Source organism: Ammospiza caudacuta, chromosome 5 (assembly GCF_027887145.1).
Source record: "Ammospiza caudacuta isolate bAmmCau1 chromosome 5, bAmmCau1.pri, whole genome shotgun sequence".
Taxonomy (NCBI): Eukaryota; Metazoa; Chordata; class Aves; order Passeriformes; family Passerellidae; genus Ammospiza; species Ammospiza caudacuta.
This window is the reverse complement of record NC_080597.1, coordinates 7,219,961-7,234,845: the sequence shown is the minus strand read 5'-3', so window position 1 is coordinate 7,234,845 and position 14,885 is coordinate 7,219,961. Positions and strand designations below refer to the sequence as shown.

The following is a 14,885-nucleotide window of genomic DNA, read 5'->3' as shown; positions in this document are numbered from 1 at the left end:
ACTCACTGGTTCTGCAAAGGTACCACTCCAATGTATTTCCAAAAGTCCAAGTATTTACTTCTAGCTCATTCTCCTACTGCCAAAATAATCTTTTTAAGGGGACCATAGCCTTAGGGGAAGGCTTCTCCCCCTATCTATCTTCTAGAGGAAGAAAATAAATAAAGAGATAAATAAATATAGACAAGAAACAGTAAACAGTTAAGGACACATGGCTGCCCATTTAAGAAGGAATACAGGAAAACCAACTCAGTGTGCTTTGGCAGGTCTGAAAGCATTTCCTTCCCTTGCTCTTCTGTACCTTCAAAATTAGCCAGTCTTGATTTTCCACTGTAATTCCCAACTGCCAGTCCTTGAGTGCAGAAATGGAAAAGGTCAGAGCAAAGAAACATCTCCTGTTTTTTTTCAATGAGTGAGTACAGAACTGAAAATTTTGTTTCCCCTACACCCTCCTGGAAACGTAGAAATCACGTCACTGGTATTTACCCATTTTTGTTTTCAGGAATATTTTTGCAACCATAACAATTTAACCCTGTTTTACTCATGTTCTTCTTCAGAAAAACAATATTTGATTAACTATATCCTTTTCTGTAAACCATTGAAAATTACTTTGGATTAAAAACTTTTTAGAACTGAGAAGGTACCCAATTTAGCAGCTGGAAATTTATTTCCTCTTGCCATTTATTCTCAGCCATCTCTCCCAAAGAAATATCAATGTGATTTTCTAGTACGACATGAGCACCTACAGCTTATATTTAGTGGCTTTTGAAACCCAGCATGTCCTCACTTTCAAAAACTTACAAAAAAATCAAATATCCTTCTCCGCTCAGCCATGTGATGTTCCCCTGTAGACCTCAGGGGAGCTTTTGTCTTCTTCATCAAAGAAAAAATGCTTCCATCCCATTTGGCTTTTACAAGAAACAATCTCTGGAAAACCACAGATAGGCCTAGGTCCCTTACATGTCATTTTTGAAGCACATGGACACCCCTATGCTTTTTAAAATTTATTTTTAGTGTTTATGAAGGAGTGATATTTTTATTTATACAAAGTTATGGATCCAAAGGTTACTCAATGATATCTCATCTGCAGAATGCTTCTCCTCCACACTGATTAATTATAAAACACTTCCAAAGGCACTTTCTTCTCAGACCATGAGCAACCCATAAAGCACCAATGGGTCAAGAACAACTGAGTTTTCATTAACTGAAAGAAAAATATGCATGAGAACCAATCAGGTCCAGAACAGCTGGAGCAGTTCAACAACACTGACTGAGGATGAATCCATGGTACTATTAATGGTCCTGGTGGACAGAGGAAAAAAAGGCAGCTGAAGAGAGAAAAAGGAAGGATAAAGGAGAAAAAGAAGGATAAAAATAGGAGAGAGAAAAAAAGGAGGACAAAGGAAAAAAGGAGAGAAAAAAAGAGAAGAGAAAAAATAGAGAAAAAGGGAGAGATGGAAAATGGTATAGAGGAAAAATTGAGAGAGGGGAAAAAAAAAGAAAAACAAGAGGGGGAATAAAAAAAGCTCAAAGAAAGGAACATTTTTTTTATAGCTCCCTTATAAGAACAGAGCATTTGCAGTACTTGAAAAATGTTTAAAATATCACATATTTTCCCACACATCCTCCCTCACCAAAGGAAGCATGAACAGGTGTTAGACATATGATATTCATGCTGCTGAACTTCCTACCAGAAAATGCTCAGGTTGCTATAATAAGTACAGTATTAAAAAATTTACACAGAGTCATCTTTCATCACTGCTTTTAAAGGCATGCTGCAAGTTCTGTTCTGAAGAGAGTATCTGTAGCTGCTCAACTACCCCTGAACACACTGCAGAAAACTGGAAGCAAGGTGAAATTGCTGTTCACAGATTCAAGCTACAATCCAATACATTTTAACCAAATTTCTGGATTTTGTAGAATTATGAGCAGAAACACTCCAAGCCTTGCTCTAACAGGCAGCACACCTGGACACAGGTTTTGGCTGAGATCCCCAACAGGCTCCAAACATTCAGTACCAAAAAAATCTGTGCCAGCAATGGTGTGGCAAGGAGAAAGAGTGGGGGCAAACAGGCAACTCTAGCAATACCATAAAACAAAGGACTAAAAATGTTTGTGGTTTTTTAATGCAAGTATTAAAAAGAAAGGAGACTCTTATTACGGGGACAGCTGGCTTGTACATGGGATTGAACAATCTCTGAATCCTGTATGTATGAATTAATTATTTTTCAACCTACCTGAAGTTTCAAAGAGCTGTTTCAAGACAGACATTCTAACTCACCTTCAAGGATTTTGGCCCACTGCCTTAGTGGTATATTATGTAATCAAAACAGTCACCTTTTCCACAGCTAGCTGGGACAAGTATTACAAACATACAGTAATTTATCTCATTTTTAAAAGCATTGAAAAAAAGAAAAAGTAAGATCTATGGTGAAAACATGCAGTAGAGTTGTTTCAGTAAATATACTGGATTGACAAGACAAAATAACAATGTATATAACCCCTGGGCAACTATTTTTGAAGTATTACTCATAGCAGAGAGGATGCAAAGAAGTCTGGATTTATTTGAATAAATATTAGCAACAGTTTTTATCATACCACTTTGCACAACACCACCTTTTTTGTTTCTTTGATGATGTCCTCTCCCTTAACCATCACACTGGTCACAACAGTGGTCAAACAATTCATACTTTTATTTCATTTCTGGTTTTATCCATTTGAAATTGTACCACACTGAACTTTCTTGCAAAAATAAGCACACCACTCACTTACTAGCCTTACCAGCTACCAATGGATTAGAGTGAAAACCTGCCATAGATCAGGTTAAATGAATTTTTCAGTCTGCAGAGAGGATTTTCAATTTCATCTTTGTAAATACAATAATGTTGGAACTTCAAGCTGATTTAGCCTATAATAATTTGTTCTGAGAATTTTTCACATTAACATGTAACATTTATGAACATAAACATTATTTAGTGCTGCTCACCCTGCAGTACACCTTTACCTCCTCCTCCTTGTACTTTGTTGCTATGGAAGCAATATGAAAGTATTTTAAAAACCTTAATAATATACACAGGCACCATGAGGGATCATCCAATCCAAGCAGCCATTTGAGGGAGGAAATGATACCCACCCAAATGAACAACTTGAAATACTCCACTTAACACCTAATTATCTGCAAGAACAAAATACACTTCCTACTCTAGCCCTGTGACTTGATTTCCTATATGAAACATGAGAGGAATCATGAAACAGAATCACAGTTAATAAATACAGAACCATTTACTAATTTCATGGGTCTCTTTTGTTTCAGCAGTGCTATCCAAGTCCAATTTAGCAATTTGCTTCAGTAGAACTAACAGCCAAATTTAACTGTTAACTTCTGAGGCAAACCCTGCAGAAGGAACCTGAGCTCTAGGCACTACATTAATTTACACTTACAACAAAGTTCACCAGATCACTCAGCAAGGAATTAGCAACATTTGCTTGTCTAGAATTTTTTTGTTGTTGTGCTAACATATGTGGAATACATACACCTCATGCAGAGGTTTCCCAAGAGATCAATGCTGCTTGCAGCATCAAATGAAGCACCTACCCTGGGCCAACACAGCAAATCTTACTTATAACTCAGATGTATTTACTGAATGGTTATGTAGAGTAGCAGTCATAAAACAACTTCTACCAAAATCCTGTTAAAAACTGTCTTGTTGATGCCACCCTTATATTCAATGTTGATAAACAGATTTTTACACCACCCTCTGGCTTGGAAAAAGTGCCTGAAGCAGATAATCAAATTACTGGGTTTTACCCCCTTTGCTTTTTGCTCAATAGCATTCCCCCTCCTCCTTCAAACTCATGAGCAGAGAACAGCACACACAGGTGAGAGCCCAGAATGGATGCTTTCAAGGGGCTGAAGGTGGCAAGTATTTATGAAGGTGGCACCACTTTACCTGTACAGCTTTTTGACCCCAGTGCTGTCCAAGGCCCCAGCACAGGCAATGACAGTCTGGACAGTGTCACCGTGATATTTTCTGAAAAATTCCCTTTGCTCACAATTTCCTCCTGGGAAGCTGAGAAGCCTCAGAGAGAAATGTAAACAATAATTATCTGACTTGCTTCTCCCTGTTTTGCTGCTTTGGAATGTGGTTTGGACATTGTTTATCAACAGGTGAATGTTTGATTGGTTCCATGTGAATTGTTTTTACTTAATGGCCAGTCACAGCCAGCTGTGTTGGACTCTCTGAGTCAGTCATGGGTTTTTATTATTCATTCTTGTTCAGCCTTCTGATGTATCCTCTTTCTTTAGTATAGGTTTAGGATAGCATAACTGTAACTGTATGACAGCTATTTCACCTGCTGTCACAAAACAGCAGAAAAGCAGCAGCAGAAATCCAGTAAAAAACATCATCTGAGGAACAGAGTGAAAAGAAATAACAGACACACAAGAAAATGAACATGCCATGCTGTCTGCAACCACAGACAGTCACAACTGGAGTCCAATGTATAAAGCTCCACATGCACACACTGCTGTGAGAATTACTGAAAACCCTTAATATCCAGTGAAATGAGCAGCAACAACTACCACTAGTACTACACAGTCACATTTTCACTGCATTGAAAGAAAAAACTCATCTGTTAAGGTAATGTGAACACTACTCAAATCAGAGACCACCCTGACTGGCCAGCAACCATGGTACCCAAATGAAAACGAAAAATAATTTTTAAGAAGTCACAGCCAAAATTTGCTTCCTGGAATCAGATAAATTATCTTAAGTATCAGCAAATAAAAAGACAGTAAAACAGCAGAATGTATTCTGAATGGAGGTACTACAGGAACTTTTCCTTTTATGAAACTCAATTTTTCTGCTTCATATTAAAAAGTTTCCAAATAACTTTCCTTTAGCAATCTATAAAGAACAGTTCAGTAAAAATACAGCTAACTAGACTTGAGGCTGAGACCTTTTTCAAGAGAGGGCCGATTCTTAACTGCAATTCAAGAAAGAATTCAGTATATTTATAAAACAAATCCATCAGTAAAGTGACATCATACCACGTGTGTAAAAAAATAGAATGCAGGCTATACATTTAACAAAATCCCCAGCCTTACCAGTCAGCAACAATTCTTCTTTGATTTGTATTCCATGAAGCAACTTTATCAAATGGACAGATGTGGAGATGAGACCCAAGTTCCTATTATTAAATTGGGAATAAAACATAATAATTCACTTTATATGCAATACACTAAAAAAAAAAAAAAAATTTAAAGGCTTTTCATTTAAGTTAACAGGAAATCTTTAGCATCTTCAGGACCTTTGAAACAAAAATAATTTCTCCTACATTACTGCCTCCCTATCAGCAGCCACATTGCTACCATCAGAAGCAAATCAAAGGAGTTCATTGCATCATTCTGCATTTTACCAATTTTGGGCACAGAACCTTCAGAGCTAAGTGTCCTTCCCTCCCTTTTTGCTACTCTTCCCATCAGACATTAAACATTAGCAAGTTATTCCTGTAATTTAAACAGCTTTATTTCGGTAAAAACTTTGCTTTGTCTGGAGGTCAAGCATCCGGAACAAGAGTTCTCTTACTTCATAATAAACTTGGAGGATTTTCAATGCCAACAAAGCAATTAGTGACAGCTACTAAAAAACAACAGGGCCAGCTCAAAGGGAAACATACAAAACTCTCAGAGAGAAGTAGAGAAGGCCAAGTTATCATTTATCCTTTTTCCAGTGAGAAAGAATCATAAGTAGACTCTCAGAATGATTTGCATTGCAATTTTTGTGGTTAACAATTAGCAGAAGTCTGCCCCAGCACAGAAATTAAGACTTGGTCCCATGCCAAAATTACATTTAGTTCAATAAATCAAATTTGACAGGTCTCAAGAAACCAATTTTTAAGACTGTAGTCCCCAGTAATTCTTTGATATAACCAACTTGTGACAAGTTAGGGCATTTTTTTGTTGGTTGGTTGGTTTGGAATTCCCATGGGGCAAGAAGGGTGCTTGTTGCTATTTTCCTGGGTTTTTTTACAAATATCAACCAGACTGTCAGGTTTGCACTAACTACAGCTGGTTGTATCACAATCATCCCTTCAATGTTGCAACAGACAAAGAATAGAGAGGCTAAATAACTTAAGGAACCAGACTGATTTAATATCCTTTAAGCTCAACTCGCCTGTATATATGTATCAGGATTAATATGCCTAGTTCTACATGCTGTGTTTTGCCAGGAAAGCCAGACAGATTTAAATTAACCTTAAAAGACATACTAATTCTGTTACTGATTATTAAGACCATTTAATTATTCATTATGTTATAAAAATTAAGAAAGGGGGGAAAAAATATAGTTCTACAGTCAGGCTGCCAACAGGCTTATATCATTTCTGTAATCAACTTGGATTGTGGACCCCAACACTTTGTTCTATTACTGACCTACAAATAGGTCAGCTATTTTTGTTTCTTGCATATTTGAATTCAAGTGATTCCATCAGGCAGGAAATGCCAGTTAATAAATCAACTAGCACAGGGGTGTAAAATAAGAATCTCTTTTGCAAAACCACACCAACATCAGAAGGTGGTACCTTGGTATGGGCTAAAAGGGTTGATAGCTGTACCTCAGGACATGCTGATTCTTGGCACACTCCACACAGGCATTCCTCAGACACCTGAAGCACTCTGCTATCAGCAGCAGGCAGGTGTCCAAATCTGCCAGACCACAGGAGTCCTCACAGCTCTGCTCAATGGCACTGGAGGTGCTTGTCAGGATTTCCAGCACATCCTGAAACACGCTTTCTTCCGCCGTTTCTCTGAAACACAGAAATTGTTGTGAAGAAAAAATAGAAATGCACTCCTACCAAACAGCCTATGACACTGGCACTTCTTATTGTAAAGCCAAAGATGTTTCTGCAGCAATCTTTAACTATTCTGAGTATTTAACTACTCATAGTAGAAGGAACAACAACATCACACCATCCTCCCATCAGCCTTTTCATAAAAGGGGCTGTAGGAGAGTGGTGCTGCCTTAGTATTCCTCATGACTTTTCAACAGCTCTGTGGAATTTTAATGAAACTTTTTAAATTTAACTTCTTAATTTTAAAATTTTAATTTAATGAAAATGAAACAAAAAATTCTCCCTAATATGTATAGCTGGTAGGTTTATACATGACACTGCATGAGATGAGAGGAAATGTCAAGTAGCATTAAATAAAATGTTCACGCAGAAAACTCTTCCTAAAGGAGAATGAAAAATCCTCTTGATCAAACACTACTGGGTGATATGGTATTACCTGCATCCTGATGCTCACTCAAATGCCTACACATTTGCACAATTAGAAATTCTACCTCCTCTTTCCTAAGTGATCATGTCCATAAATCAAACCATAGAATCAGCAAGGTTGGAGAAGATCCCTAAGATCATCAAGTTCAACATTAACCAAACACTGCCAATCCACCTTGTCCCTAAGCACACCCTTAGACATGTCTGGAGCCTAGGAAGGTACAGGTTGGATATTAGGAAAAAAAAATTCACCTAAAGAATAATAAAGTACTGGAATGCTCTTCCCAGGGAGGTGGGAGAACCACCATCTCTGGATGTGTTTAAAAAAAGAGTGGACATGGCACTTGGTGCTACAGTCTAGTTGAGGTGTTAGGGCATAGGTTGGACTCCATGACCTTAGAGGTCTCTTTCAACCTCATTATTCTGTGATTCTGTGATTATTTCCCACCTCTGCTCCTGCCATGTTTCCTTTCCTAGACTAAACAACACTCTTAAGTCTTTACTCACAGTTCACATTTTCTAAGTTCCTTATAAGATTTGTGGCTCCAATAGTGACACTTTTATGCTAAGCTACATCTTACTGACAGTGCAGGGTCTCCAATGCTGAGGTCTGCTAGGGCATGGAGGAAACTTACAAAGAAGGGAGAGTGCAGAAAGAAATACAACAACATACACTAATGTCACTAAATTACCACAACATTAGGTTCCAGATCTTCAGGAAGCATGTCTTTTATCCTGCAACCTCACAGTTGATCAAGACCAATATATTTACACATTCTCCACGTATACTGAAACATTAAAAAGCCCACCACTGCATCACTTGAGCATTATGGGGAAGCAGCTACATTTTACAGTGGTGCAATACTGAAGGGAAAATACCAAAGTGGCACAAAAAACAATGACCAAAAGCAGACTTTAAAATGGGACCACTCAGCCCACTGCAGTTTCCTTCTATCAGCCTGTGCCTTTTGTTGGATTATCCCATGAAACCAATAATGAAAAATACAGAACCCAGTGGTCAGTGCAAGATGTACTACTGTACAACATTCACTTATTTAAATTGGTAAAAAGAGAAATTAAAGAAGCCAGAAGAACTTTTGTGCACATTTTTGTGACTAAATGGGTAAAGGGATAACAGTTACTTTAGTGCTGGAAAAGCTCCACTCTCCTAGCAGAGCTGTGCAGCAGAACAGAACTTTCAGTCAGACACTGGATCAGAAGCATGCTGAGCTGCTGTGACAATTTTTCTTTTAAAACTGGATTGAAAGTAAAAGAAGACCTAAGAATACAGTTATTTCCAGTAAAATAAAAGATGAAAACCTTGCAGGGGGTACACAAGGAAGTGTCTGTCCTCGGTGTAAATGTGGGAGGAAATGTTGACTTTTTTACATCACTGAGAAGAGACAGAACTCCCAATCTGTCTCTTAAACACTATGAAAGAAAATCCAGACTGCTCAAGCCAGATCATTCCAGGCAGAAACCAAACCTCAAAGCCTAAGCAAGCAAGCAAAAGGTATTCCAAATGAACACAGACTGACTTAAATGTTGTTTGATAGAGGAAGATTCTGTTCTGAGAAAATTTACATGTGACTCTGACACCTAAGTATTCAAATACTGCAATTTGAGTGTGTACTACAAAGGAATTTAAATAAAACTGTCCTTCTGAATAAAAAATCCTCAAATTAGCAAGAAGACTAGAAAATATTTAGCTGATATTAAAAAACCAGCTAAGGTTGACTTCAGAAAACTGTACCACAGCAATGCTTACTAACAGTTTTTTAAAAAATAATTTTTTTCTAGCAGTACAACAAAGATTCACATACAAAGCAGCTATAAATATTTAAAATATATTTTTGAAATGGAAAACATCTCTTCCCTTATTTTTAATTTATAAAACTGCCAAAGAGCCTAAGTGGATTTTAGATTAAAAAAATACCTTGCATTGTAAACAGCCCTTGAAATCCATCCAGAACAGCTTTGTGGATATTCCACTAATTTCAGTTTCCTGTATCTGGGTGCCTAACACAGCAGCTCCACATTTTGCTATTGCTACCTGTCCTTCATTTCCACATCAAGTTCTGCAGGAATACAAAAGGTAGCAGAAGCAAAGGGCACAGCAGCCCAGCTCTTGGACAAGGAAGACATGCATAATTTCTTGTTAAGTCAAAACAAAGAGTCAGAATTCCTGCACCCATGCCAAAAGGAAGATTCCTGTCACTCCCTGTAAGACCTGTGTGATTGTTAAAAAGCTGAAACTCTGCAAGATACTACTCTAGTGAACATGGAGTTAGAAACAGCAATGAAACTGTGTTCAAAAGACCGGCTCCAAAAAAATCACAAAATTACTCAGGATGGATGCAAACAAATCCACAAATTTACAATTCTGTATTTCCACTCTATGTTTTAGGTACTTACACAACTCCATTCCTGTAAGCAGTCCCTAAAAAGCCTTTAAAGTATACTTATCCTCACAACATTCCCAGGAACAAAATAAAGCCATTTTCCTTTTTTTCTTTTTGTAGCTTAGTAAAGGAAGCATAAAGAAATTAACTAAAAGCACTGGAAGCCTCAAGTAAATTACACAGCCAAGTGTCAACAACTTGGACAACAAGACCAAGAGCTGGTGCTGCACCTGAGTAAGGACAACGTCTGGGGATGAGCAGTGGGGGAAGAATTTGGGGGTGCTGGTGGTGGATTTGGGAGAGCTGGACATGCCCTGGCCGTGTGTGCTGGGAGCCAGAGCCCCCCTGTGCTGGGCCGAGCCCCCAGTGGGCAGCAGGGCAAGGGATTCTGCTTCTCTGCCCTGCTCAGGTGAGACATCACCTGCAGAGCTGCCTTGAGCCATAGGATCCCAGCAGAGAAAGGACATGGAGAGAATCCAGAGAAGGCACGAAGCTGTTTAGACAGATGGAGCAGCTCTTTCTTTCCTGAGAGGCTTGGGAGTGCTCAGCTGGAGAGGAGCAGCTTTGGGCTGATCTAAATGATGCCTTTCAGCAACTGACAAGGAGCCTACAAGAAAGATGGAGGTTATTTACACGGGCCTGAAGTGACAGAATAAGGGGCAATGGCGTCAGCCTGACAGAGTAGGTTTAGACTGCATGTTAGGAAGAAATCTTTCCCAGTGAAGGCAGTGAGTTCCTGGCACAGGGCGCCCAGAGAAGCTGTGGCTGCCCCATCCCTGGAAGCGCCCAAGTTCAGGCTGGACAGGGCTTGGGAGCAACCTGGGATAGTGGAAGGCATCCTTGCCCGCAGCAAGGGTGGGATAGAATGAACTTTAACGCTCCTGCAACCCAAGCTATTCTGTATCTCCAGGATATTTTATGCCACCCACGATTAGAGACAAACACCTTTCCTCCCTGCTACAGGCACAAGGACTCAGCACACTGCAGCTCCTCATGAGCCCCCTGGAGCAGGACAGGAGAAGGGACCGCTCACCCCCCGGAGAAGGGACTTGATTCACCCCCTACGGGGATACAGAGAGCCCCTCTTCCAGCCCGCAGCCGACTCCACGAGGGGCAGGACCTCGCTGGGAGCCGAGGCGAGCCCTGCCCGACATCCACCGGCACCGCCGCTCCCTGCTCCCCTCTACCTGGGCTGCGCCTCCCGGAACAGACCCGACAGCGCCCGCACGCTCTCCAGGCGGGCCGCGGGCAAAGCTTCCGCCGCCGCCGCCGCCATCGCCCGCCCCGGCCCCGCTCCGCCCCCGCCGCGCGGAAATGGCGGCGGTGCCGCCCCGCCGGGCGGGCCGGCCGGTGCGCGGAGCCAGCGGGAAAATGGCCGCTCTGGCCGGGAGATGTGTTGGCGTTCCGTGTCTGTTTCCTTACCAGCTCCTGTATCTTTCCTTTTCCCATGTTTTTTTTCTTTTTCTACCTGAGTTTCCGCGGTAGGAAGCTCACCGCGGCCCGCTCTCTTCACGCAGCTGCTGCTGCCCCAAACGCGCGCCCCGTGTGCTCTTGGGGATGCCCGTCTCTAAACAAAACAAATATTAAATTAATATAACAACACATAAAATGCGGGAATAATTATTTCGTGCTTAACACCCTAATCATATACAGATTTCTCAGCCTATGACAGCGATGTGAAACTGACGATTTCTAAGGTCCCTCCCAGTCCAAGGCTTTCTGTGAAGTAAATACTACTTTGCTTCAGGTTTTAAAATATTTTTAAATTAAACGCTACATTTTTAATGTTTATTTTCTAAAAATATCGTTCAGCATTTTCTAAACATGTATGAAAACTTAACCTGCGTGTGTGGGGGTGGGAAATTAGCTTCTGACGGTAAAAAAAGACTAATTGTGGCCAAACACTATAGAAAGCTTTATTAGACAATCACTCTCACAGGGAAGACACTCTTAGAGTTCAACCGTCCGGCCAATTTTTATATAGATTATAAAATTTAATTATTTTTTCAGATAACTCACGGATGTTGTATGTTAAGCTCATATGTTGTATGTTGAGCTGATCTACCTAATTCTGTGAAAAACAGGCAGATCCCTTAAAGATGCAGCTTTTCCCGCAGAGAGTTTACAGTCTAAATAACATTTATTTTTCTTAGCACAGCTTTAGGGAACTACAAGAAGGGAAACACTCCACCTAGAGCCAGCAACACCTGAAAATAAAGTTATGCAGAACTTATTTTAAATTCTCCATCAAATTAAGAGACTATACTCTTGAGGCAACAGTGTTTGAAGCTGGAAAAGGGAAGGACCTCTCTTAGCTAAGACTCTGGAAGAAAATTGCCCCACTCCAGCAATGCTGGCTCTGCAGGAGGCAAAGCAGGTCAAAGACACTGAATCCCTCCTATCTCAAATGTTGTGAGAGGGCCACTTGCTCTAATCTCAATATGTATACTGACTGTGCCCCATTTTTATTGGGGGCAACTTTCATCAGAAGATAAAATTTGGGCTCTGGAAAAAATTACAGTAAAGAGGCAAATCCTGCAGTATAAATATTTTATACGTTTCCGGCATAAATACTCATTTTCTGACTCTTATTTTGGGCCTGTGTTATATTAAGTATGATTTAGCCCACACAGCTTTGAAGCTGTAGGCCAAAAGCTTTTATTTTTGTTCTGTTATTTAATGGGATCTAGTGAAATTGATCGATGCACTTGGAAAAATGCTTTTCATTAGCCTCTGTTGCTAAATCTGTGGAACACACCCTGCCATCATGCCCTCAGTTTCCCGCTTACACTGGGCAAATTACAGGCATTCCTTACCTTGCCAAGGAATTCTGAACACCTATACTAAGATGAGGAAGAGCAGATCTGAGAGGAGGTAGCACCATCTTTTTAAACACCAGAGGTAAAACAGAATCCACATGAAATGGATACTGCAGACTGTCTCAAACCCAAGAATAACTACTGCAATCTGAAGCCAACTACAGAGTTTATTTGGCTTCAGGTGAGGTGTTACACATGTGTCTGAAGGCCATAAAAGAGCAGTTATTTTTGATGTTGACATTTATGTGTCACTCGTTTGTTATGTAATATCATAAATAAATTTAATTCTTTATAAGAAAGAAATCCTTCCATCTGGAAAAAAAGGCCTGCAAGGCCTCAGAGGTTCAAAGCCCTTGCATTTTGTCCTGGAAACAAATGATGTCTTCTGAGAAGGAGATGCAGATGAAAGCTGTCAGCTGCACAGTTTCCAGGCTCTGAATCACTTTTCCCTCATTTGTTAGATGCAGTCCAGTTTTTAGAGGCAATGAGGAATTTTGTGACTGTCATCTGCCCTTCACAGAGGTTTTATGCCACATTTGCATGGAGTGTTTTTGTTGGGATCAGCATTAGCCTCATCATATCAGCCAATGGCATAAGCTTGTGGAAAGACACTATCCTTGCCCTGGTCAGCTGGGTGAAAAAGATGCTGCTGAGGGTATCTGGTAACCAAAGTCTGGTTTCCTGGTAGCCTGGGGAATTTTGTGGTACATGAATTCATGTACCAATTGATTTATAATATGTAGAATTTAGAGTCAAGGCTTTGTCTGGTACAGAAGAAAATGCAGCTGAATTGTAAGAAGGATGGTGCTTAATGCAAGGAGGTTTTGTGTGTGTTAACTTGTGTCATCCTGCAGTTTTCCCCATGCTATGAGGTGCCAGGGAGAGGCCTCCTTCTGCTTCGAAATTTATTCTCATGGATAGACAATGTCCCTGTTACAGAGTTAACACAAATTTGGATAAAACTATACCTTAAAAATTCCGCCTCTTCTTGAGTGTCAGGTGATGCCCCATCTCTGGAAGTGTTCAAGGTCAAATTGGACAGGGCTTGAAGCAAACTGTTCTAGAGGAAGGTGCTCCTGCCCAAGGCAGGGGAGTGGAATTAAATTCTCTTTAAGGTCCCTTCCAACACAAACCACTCCATGATTCTATGACAGTGAGTAGTATATAGTTTAACACTGCTGCAGGGGAATGAAATTGGTTCCCACAGTTTAATTTCTGTAGGAAAGGACAGGGATGCACAAGGGCCTACACAAAGCAGGAAAGGACATCTCTCTCCACAAGGCAGGCTGCCACTGACTTCAGTCACGAGGCTGAAGGAAAAACGGTGGATGTGGGGAATGTGGCAGTAAGCAATGAGCTTGCAGAAATGCTTCATAGACACAATATATCTGAAATAAGTTCTAAGGATCTTGTTTAAGGTTGTGTGGTAAAGAGGGATTGTTGAGGAGGATTGTGAAGGGGAGAGCATGCAGTTATGAGTCTCCTCTTGTGACTTTTCCACCATCCAGTGTTACTTTAAGTCCTAGAGGCCAGTGTGAAAATGCTCCCACAAGCAGTGGAGTGGGAGCTAGATTTGACACTTTTGCCATATAATGTAGATTTCCCATACAAATACAATCAGATCTCACCTCTCATGCGAAAATCTTGGATTTTCCTGGTTTTCATTGCAGCCCAGACAACTGAACAGCCAAAAAGCTGCTATTAAGCCAGTGCACATAAATCACCTCTGTGCTGAGCTCACCAGGCTTTTGTGCTTCTGTGGAGTCACTCTGTGGCACAGGACAGGGAGTTCAAGCAGACTCATTGCTCTTGCACAGTGTGGAGTCACTCTCCACGTGCACATTAAACCTGCTGGGATTGCTCTGTTTGCAGAGCTCCACATGGGAAACTCACCTTTTGGGGACTGTGGCAGCCACTGCTTAGCATCTGTGAGCAAAGTCTTACAAAATTCTGTATAAAGCCCTGGAAATGCTGTCTGCCTTCTGTTGCTTGGAAAATGTGATTCATCTGCTAAGCTTGGAGACCAACCTGTCTCCTTCAGATATCTCACAAAGATGCTGTTGGAGAGATGGGAATACTCACTGAAATGGTATCTCATTCGCAGAAAATAGAAATAAATATCCCTGCTAGGGAGGAGAAATAACTGAGAAGTTCCCCACCACCTGGTTGCTCTCAGAGTGAAGAGGTGAATGCTTGAATATTTTTGAGGAACTCACCAGTTATGTAGTCTTCCTGAGCAGATGTGTCAAGCCAATGAATGGAGGAGCAAAGGGAAATGCCCACAGGGAATCCCACATTCCTTGGAAGTGCTCCCATTTACCAGCATTGGTGTACCTTGTCAATGCTGAGAAATTTGCTGCAGGGAAAAAACAAGGCATAAAAGAATGAA

At 40.6% G+C, this 14,885-nt stretch overlaps 1 protein-coding gene across 1 annotated transcript in view; it reads right to left on the bottom strand.

The window, feature by feature from the left end:
* ATXN10 (ataxin 10) overlaps positions 1-10,954 on the bottom strand; it is a 75,482-nt gene extending 64,528 nt beyond the window's left edge. Inside the window, exons 1-3 of the mRNA XM_058805625.1 lie at positions 10,865-10,954; positions 6,613-6,804; positions 5,105-5,187 (exon numbers count right to left, since the gene is read on the bottom strand). Of these exons, the coding sequence (XP_058661608.1) occupies positions 5,105-5,187; positions 6,613-6,804; positions 10,865-10,953 (364 nt within the window). The 5' untranslated portion in view covers position 10,954. The remainder of the gene's footprint in view (positions 1-5,104; positions 5,188-6,612; positions 6,805-10,864) is intronic.
* Between the last annotated feature and the right edge of the window lie 3,931 nt (positions 10,955-14,885).